The sequence below is a fragment of the Aedes albopictus genome, chromosome 1 (genome assembly GCF_035046485.1).
Source record: "Aedes albopictus strain Foshan chromosome 1, AalbF5, whole genome shotgun sequence".
Lineage (NCBI taxonomy): Eukaryota > Metazoa > Arthropoda > Insecta > Diptera > Culicidae > Aedes > Aedes albopictus.
The window spans coordinates 256,194,254-256,202,956 of NC_085136.1; the positions used below are offsets into that span (position 1 = coordinate 256,194,254).

Genomic DNA, 8,703 nt, shown 5'->3' on the forward strand with positions numbered 1-8,703 from the left:
TGGGAAAGCGTCTGAGAAAATTCTGGCTCACTGGATTGGGTAAAACTCCCAGCCAGTAAGATAAAGTGCGCTTATTACTGAGAACTCTGAATTTTCTCTGAAAAACTGCATATTCCATCAAATGATAATTGAAAATCAATTAGCCGTGGAAAATTTTTCCGGAAAACTGTTACAATATGTTTGGAAAAGCGTCTGAGAAAATTCTGGCTCACTGGATTGGGTAAAACTCCCAGCCAGTAAAATAAAGTGCGCTTATTACTGAGAACCCGGAATTTTCTCTGAAAAACTGCATATTCCATCAAATGATAATTAAAAATCAATTAGCCGTGGAAAATTTTCCCGGAAAATTGTTACATTATGCTTGGGAAAGCGTCTGAGAAAATTCTGGCTCACTGGGTTTGGTAAAACTCCCAGCCAGTAAGATAAAGTGCGCTTATTACTGATAACCCGGAATTTTCTTTGAAAAACTGCACATTCCATCAAATGATAAATAAAAATCAATTAGTCGTGGAAAATTTTCCCGGAAAACTGTAACATCAAGCTTGGGAAAGCGTCTGAGAAAATTCTGGCTCACTGGATTGGGTAAAACTCCCAGCCAGTAAGATAAAGTGCGCTTATTACTGAGAACTCTGAATTTTCTCTGAAAAACTGCATATTCCATCAAATGATAATTGAAAATCAATTAGCCGTGGAAAATTTTTCCGGAAAACTGTTACAATATGTTTGGAAAAGCGTCTGAGAAAATTCTGGCTCACTGGATTGGGTAAAACTCCCAGCCAGTAAGATAAAGTGCGCTTATTACTGATATCCCGGAATTTTCTTTGAAAAACGGCATATTCCATCAAATGATAATTAAAAATCAATTAGCCGTGGAAAATTTTCACGGAAAACTGTTACAATATGTTTGGAAAAGCGTCTGAGAAAATTCTGGCTCACTGGATTGGGTAAAATTCCCAGCCAGTAAGATAAAGTGCGCTTATTACTGAGAACCCGGAATTTTCTTTGAAAAACTGCATATTCCATCAAATGATAATTAAAAATCAATTAGCCGTGGAAAAATTTCCCGGAAAACTGTTACATTATGCTTGGGAAAGCGTCTGAGAAAATTCTGGCTCACTGAATTGGGTAAAACTCCCAGCCAGTAAGATAAAGTGCGCTAAATACTGAAAAAATAGAATTTTCCTTTAAAACGCCTTTTTCGCTCTCTTTTGTTACTTCTTATTAATTAGCCGTGGAAAATTCACTCGGAAAATCCATTTTCCACGCTCGGAGTACTTTGAAAGTTGATTTCTCATATCATATATACTCACTGGCTGGTATGGTACTGGATAACTTCCGGTACTAAAACGTTTTAGTACAATTCTGACTTACTGGCTGGTATGGTACTGGATAACTTCTTTGGGCTGCGCTAGTGAACATGTACATTTTAGAAAACTCATAGCTCAGAATCCTGATAACTTAGAAAGTTGGTGTCTTTGGCAAAGTTGATCAGTATGACATAAACTTACATAAAAATAAACACTTGTTTCAAAATTCTGCCACTAGGTGGCGTTTACCGGGTTTGTTCGTCTTTTTTCGACTTTTTTTTGGGTTTTTCGGCTTGGCAAAACTAGTGTCGCTCCCCCCGATAACTTAGAAAGTTGGTGTCTTTGCAAAGTTGATCAGTATGACATAAACTTACATTAAAATAAATACTTGTTTCGCAATTCAACCACTAGGCGGCGGTAGTAAACTTGCAAATTTTAAAAATCTCAGAGCTCAGAATCCTGATAACTTAGAAAGTTAGTGTCTTCGGCAAAGTTGATCAGTATGACATAAACTAACATAAAAATACACACTTGTTTCAAAATTCCGTCACTAGGCGGCGCTAGTGAACATGCACATTTTAGAAAATTCATAGCTCAGAATCCTGATAACTTAGAAAGTTGTTGTCTTTGGCAAAGTTGATCAGTATGACATAAACTAACATAAAAATTAACACTTGTTTCGCAATTCTGCCACTAGGCGGCGCTAGTGAACATGCAAATTTTAGAAATCTCATAGGCTAGAATGCTGATAACTTAGAAAGTTGGTGTCTTTGGCAAAGTTGATCAGTATGACATAAACTTACATAAAAATAAACACTTGTTTCAAAATTCTGCCACTAGGCGGCGTTTACCGGGTTTGTTCGTCTTTTTTCGACTTTTTTGTGGTTTTTCGGCTTGGCAAAACTAGTGTCGCTCCCCCCGATAACTTAGAAAGTTGGTGTCTTTGCAAAGTTGATCAGTATGACATAAACTTACATAAAAATAAATACTTGTTTCGCAATTCAACCACTAGAAGGCGGTAGTAAACTTGCAAATTTTAAAAATCTCAGAGCTCAGAATCCTGACAACTTAGAAAGTTGCTGTCTTCGGCAAAGTTGATCAGTATGACATAAACTAACATAAAAATACACACTTGTTTCAAAATTCCGTCACTAGGCGGCGCTAATGAACATACACATTTTAGAAAACTCATAGCTCAGAATCCTGATAACTTAGAAAGTTGGTGTCTTTGGCAAAGTTGATCAGTATGACATAAACTTACATAAAAATAAACACTTGTTTCAAAATTCTGCCACTAGGCGGCGTTTACCGGGTTTGTTCGTCTTTTTTCGACTTTTTTTGTGGTTTTTCGGCTTGGCAAAACTAGTGTCGCTCCCCCCGATAACTTAGAAAGTTGGTGTCTTTGCAAAGTTGATCAGTATGACATAAACTTACATAAAAATTAACACTTGTTTCGCAATTCTGCCACTAGGCGGCGCTAGTGAACATGCAAATTTTAGAAATCTCATAGGCTAGAATGCTGATAACTTAGAAAGTTGGTGTCTTTGGCAAAGTTGATCAGTATGACATAAACTTACATAAAAATAAACACTTGTTTCAAAGTTCTGCCACTAGGCGGCGTTTACCGGGTTTGTTCGTCTTTTTTCGACTTTTTTTGTGGTTTTTCGGCTTGGCAAAACTAGTGTCGCTCCCCCCGATAACTTAGAAAGTTGGTGTCTTTGCAAAGTTGATCAGTATGACATAAACTTACATTAAAATAAATACTTGTTTCGCAATTCAACCACTAGGCGGCGGTAGTAAACTTGCAAATTTTAAAAATCTCAGAGCTCAGAATCCTGATAACTTAGAAAGTTGGTGTCTTCGGCAAAGTTGATCAGTATGACATAAACTTACATAAAAATTAACACTTGTTTCAAAATTCCGTCACTAGGCGGCGCTAGTGAACATGTACATTTTAGAAAACTCATAGCTCAGAATCCTGATAACTTAGAAAGTTGGTGTCTTTGGCAAAGTTGATCAGTATGACATAAACTTACATAAAAATAAACACTTGTTTCAAAATTCTGCCACTAGGCGGCGTTTACCGGGTTTGTTCGTCTTTTTTCGACTTTTTTTTTGTGGTTTTTCGGCTTGGCAAAACTAGTGTCGCTCCCCCCGATAACTTAGAAAGTTGGTGTCTTTGCAAAGTTGATCAGTATGACATAAACTTACATAAAAATAAATACTTGTTTCGCAATTCTGCCACTAGGCGGCGCTAGTGATCATGCAAATTTTAGAAATCTCAGGCTAGAATGCTGATAACTTAGAAAGTTGGTGTCTTTGGCAAAGTTGATTAGTATGACATAAACTTACATAAAAATTAACACTTGTTTTAAAATTCTGCCACTAGGAGGCGCTAGTAAACGCACCCCCCGATGACTTAGAAAGTTGGTGTCTTTGGAAAGTTGATCAGAATGACATAAACTTACACTGTGGTGCATAATTGATCGGACAAACGCCGATTTTCATACAAAGTTGATCAGTATAACTATGCCGAAACACCAAGTTTGTACCATTCTGAGCTATGAATTTGTAAAATTTGCATGTTCACTAGCGCCACCTAGTGGCAGAATTCCGAAACAAAAGCTTATTTTTATGTAAAAGTTTGTCATACTGATCAGCTTTGCCAAAGACACCAACTTTCTTAGATATCAGGATTCTGAGCTATGAGATTTCTAAAATTTGCATGTTCACTAGCACCGCCTAGTGGCAGAATTGCAAAACAAGTGTTTTTTTTAATGTAAGTTTATATCAAACTGATCAACTTTGCCAAAGACACCAAACAATTTTGCCGAAGACACCACCATCTCTCTAAGTAATCAGGATCGTGAGATATATGATATGAAAGTTTAATCAGTATTATGTCTGTTTATCTATGACAAAAATCACAGACAAAAAAACATAACACTAGCAATATTTCCATACCTTATATCTCAGCACCTTGATTACTTAAAGAGTTGGTGCGTTTGGCAAAGTTGTTAAGCTGGTCAAGGACTTACTGGTGATGATACTGGTTTGATTCAAAGTTCCACCTAGAGAGCTAACAAACTTTGTATTCCATATATCTCAGGATCCTGATGACAAATAAAGATGGTGTCTTCAGCTAAGTTGGTCGGTAGATTAAGGGCTCTCAGTTGGTTAGTCTATTAGTTCGTGATTCTCCCACTAGGCAGTGGTAATTGCAAAGAAGTATAAGTTTTAAGCTTCTGATAAGTATCTAAAAATATTCAACAAGCTCTAACTTTTTGTAAAGTGCACCAAAACTTCTCAAATTTTAACTGCTAGTTGTTCAACTAGTTGGCTATAAATGGTACAACTAGTTAGCTGTAAATCGTACATATTTCGATTGGATAACTATACATGAAATTAGAGCGTTTGTTGTAAAATGGTTTATATTAGAGTGCTGTTCGACAAAGTGTGATATCTCAGGATAGAGTGCACCGAATGAAATTAAATTTTGGACTGTGAAATATTTTTAAATCGACTTATATATGTTCAAAGGATCTTCAAAGGATATCTCGCCCTTGAAATCCCCCAAACCACCCCCTCCCTTAAAACTTCTGAGCTCTAGAGAACACCCGGATACCCTGAAATGCCCATGGAACCCCCTAAAAAGCCTAGAGTCTGAGTGTGTGTCTAACTACAGTATCTAACCCTATACAAAAAATCAAATCAATTGGTATGAAATATACTTAGTTATAGTCGCAAGTGCCCAAAATTGGAACACCTGCCACCTGTTCACAAAGCTATTCCCAAAAAAACTATTGCTTTACAACAGATGAATAAGCCGCTCTTAATCTTTCTTTTGAATGAAATCGTTTTAACCATGACTAGAAAAACTGACTGAAAAGATTTATTGGTTACTATTCAAATGAATGAGATGTTTTTTTGCAAAACTGGTTTGAAGGTTCGGAGATGAGAGTTTGGAGTAATATTTGGCAACAGGAAGTCGGCCACACATTTTAACGTTTTTGCAATATTATCAGGAATAATCGAGGTCAAGGAACGGCAAACGGCAGCTTTCCTCAAAGGAAAAATACTGGAAATCATTACGGATTACGCTATAAGCATCGAGCAAATTTTTTCGGTGACGTGCGACAACGGCGCAAATATGCTCGCCGCCGTTCGACAGCTAAAACGTGAATATGAGTTGGATCATTTTAGCTGGGAGGCGAACGAATCAGATCAGACAGAGGCAGAGCAAGTAGCGCAAGATCTTGAAGATCACAAGCTGACTGCGGCGTTGAACAGCGAGCTACAAGAAAATTTGAACTTAGTATGCTGCGCTGTACACACGCTTCAGCTAGCAATTTTGGACGTTGTTAACAAGACGGACGAAGACGTTAAAAAGCTGACCGAGGTGGCAAAAAAATGCCAATCTGTGAAATTCAAATCAGCGTTTGAAATTCAAGGTGCCCGGCATCCACCGGTATGGGGAGTGACCCGCTGGGGTGGTATTTATGAAATGATATCATGTTTTTTGCAACAAAGAACATTTTTTGAAAAGCTTGCCGAACAATTTCCTGAAATTGGTAATGTTGATGAAAAATTGTATGCGTTTCCAGGTTTATAAACATGTATCAATTTTAGATCTTTCACAGAGTTGGACTTTTGCGGAACATTACGAAGAGGCATTCAGACCGCTGTTTCTCTGTACCAAGAAGATGGAGGCTGCTAACGTGTCTCTGAGCGAGTTCTATCTAGAATGGATGATTGCAATACAGAAGGTGAAAAAATTGCAGTCCAATCCGTTTTCTGCGCCTCTGGTGGAAACGCTCACCTCCCGTCTTGCAAATCTGCGTGGCTCAAGAGCTTTCAAAATGGCATTATATCTCGACCCACGCCTCAATTTTGCAGGATCTACACTCTTCAGCAGCGATGAAAAGGAAGAAATCCAGGTGAGTATCAGATATTGCACATTACATACTCCTTATGCTTCAAAATCATTAAACTTTCAATTTGAAGTCTCGATGGTTACTAGCCATCATTGCCAGTGTTTTATGAAAGTCTAAAATTTGTTTAAAAATAGATTTTGAACTTTATTATCTTTTTATACAAATTAATGTAGGTAGCTTGTGAATTTAGAAGTTGATGAAGAAAACAAAGATTTTCAAAGAGAAAATAATAATTATTAATTTCGTAGATGCCTTACCGTGTGGACTGCCATATTTAAGTAAAATACAATCACGCACAAACATAACATGTGGAACTTATGCAAAATAAAACATTGATTTTAAATTTGAACTAGCATTAAAATCATTTTTGTTGGACAAAAAAAATAGTACTACATATGTATGTCTGTGATACAGTTCTCAACACTTTTACTTTTTTTAATACTATTAATTGGATGAAATTTTTTGATACTTGATACTTATCACTCCGTGTGTTTTCTTTCAGGGGTACATTGTTGAGACTTGGAACAGAATCAAACATCTGCGAAGTCCTACGGCAACAACAACGACATCAGAACAAGACAACTCACAATGCTCGCTCACAGAGGAAAACGAAAACGATCTATTGCTCGCAGAACTTTTTGGTGGAGGTAGAATGAACCCATCGATGGCAAACGGGAACAACTTCAATCAACAACTGAAGGCGATCGAAGTCGAGCCAAGATGTAACTTCAACTTCGACGTATGGAAGTTCTGGATCGACCGTAAAAATACACATCCCGAATTGAGCGCCGTAGCAGCAGTGGTACAGGCTACGCCGTCCAACCAAGTATCGGTAGAGAGAGCCTTCAGTGCCTTAGCCTTGGTCCTGACCACAATTCGATCGAAGCTGGGTCAAGATACTTTGTCGAACATCCTGATGATCAAACTGAATAAGCAGATTTTTGAGAAAGTAATAGGAAAACTTTCCAAATGGAACGATAATGAGTAATAGCTTGCCATAATCGCGATAACAGATCAATTGAACGATTAAAGAAATAGCATTAGACTGTACTTATGAGGTGTAAGGAACAAGTTTTTATCAGAATTGCATACAATACAAACACATACGGTACAAAATCCTATAAAATAAGTAAATGTAATTATTAACGAGAAAATAATACAATATAAAACAATGAGATAAGACATTAATTTTATTAACATATTACTCCATCATCACGACAAAACATATATAAACATATTCAAAAATGTTTCACAATAACACTCGGCTTGCGACTATAGGTTTTAAGACGAATAATAGCTCAATTTCGTTTGCGTTTACTTACAGAGCGCTTATAGATATTATTACAGTTTGTTTTCTATAGATGCGTTTTTCCCCAACACATGGAGTGCATATTGCCTCAATCAAGAGTAAAAAATTAAATTGTTTTAAATGTATATTTTACGTATATTACTGTTTCAGTTATTTTTCGTATTCTTAGTATTACCCTCAATTAGCTACAATACAACAGCTATAAATACAACAGCCTAATATATTTGGTCGCTTTGACCATCAAGTCGTTCGACAAACGATCGAAAAAATTACATCAGAAATCGACTTTATGAATTTAATCATCTTTCAGATATGTAAAATTTTCCAGGTGCTCATTTACATGGATGTTCTATTAGACTGACAATGTTTCAAAGCTTCGAAATCTTAAATTCCTGAGAAATCAAGGGGGTGCGTTTTGCCTCGACAGTGCATATTACCCCAGATGCCCCTAGCATTCTGAACTTCACGCCCATAGCAAACGTTCACCAGATAATGCTCCACCTGGTCTGAGTTCATTGCGCTCGCGCTCCGTGCCTTCTACCAACCGGATAATTAACGAACCTAAACTTTGGTATCCCTCTAAGTGGATTAATCACATGAGCAATAATTATTACAAAGGGTCAAACCTCCAAATACACAATACATATCTTAAAAATTTAATAAGTCCAAAATCTTCAAATTAGACCATAGCATAATAGTCCCAGAGCCAAATTTAGCAACACAAAAGTGCTACAATATTGTTCATTAAAATGCCAAAGTCTACGGTCCATACAAATTAAAAAAAGGAATAGACGAAAGTCTACTGTGGGAGAGGGGGGTCTGAGATAATCCAAAATAAGTATACGTAGTATATGGACATCGCCTGGCTAGTTTTGGTGTCATGCTGACTAACATACAGCTTCCAGCTGGGGCCATTCAGATGCCCACGACAGAACCAAATCGGGATGCACGACTAGGGTTTATATTTGATGAAGGTGCAATGTAATCAATCTTACTAATCTTGAAAAATGCTTACAACAGAAATCCATGCAAAACAGTAAAAAAAAACAAAATCTTCCAAGATAAAAAGATGAGATAAAAGGCCACAACTATCATTTTGTATTGCGAATCTTTATTACGTAACGCTAATACCGTCATTTTCTGAGACGCCCCC

At 37.0% G+C, this 8,703-nt stretch overlaps 1 protein-coding gene across 1 annotated transcript; it reads left to right on the top strand.

The window, feature by feature from the left end:
- The first annotated feature begins 5,457 nt into the window (after positions 1-5,457).
- Positions 5,458-7,229, top strand: LOC134291582 (uncharacterized). The gene is made up of 3 exons (XM_062859517.1): positions 5,458-5,878; positions 5,937-6,244; positions 6,744-7,229. The coding sequence occupies exons 1-3, from the start codon at positions 5,458-5,460 to the stop codon at positions 7,227-7,229; spliced, it is 1,215 nt and encodes a 404-aa protein (XP_062715501.1).
- Positions 7,230-8,703: the final 1,474 nt, after the last annotated feature.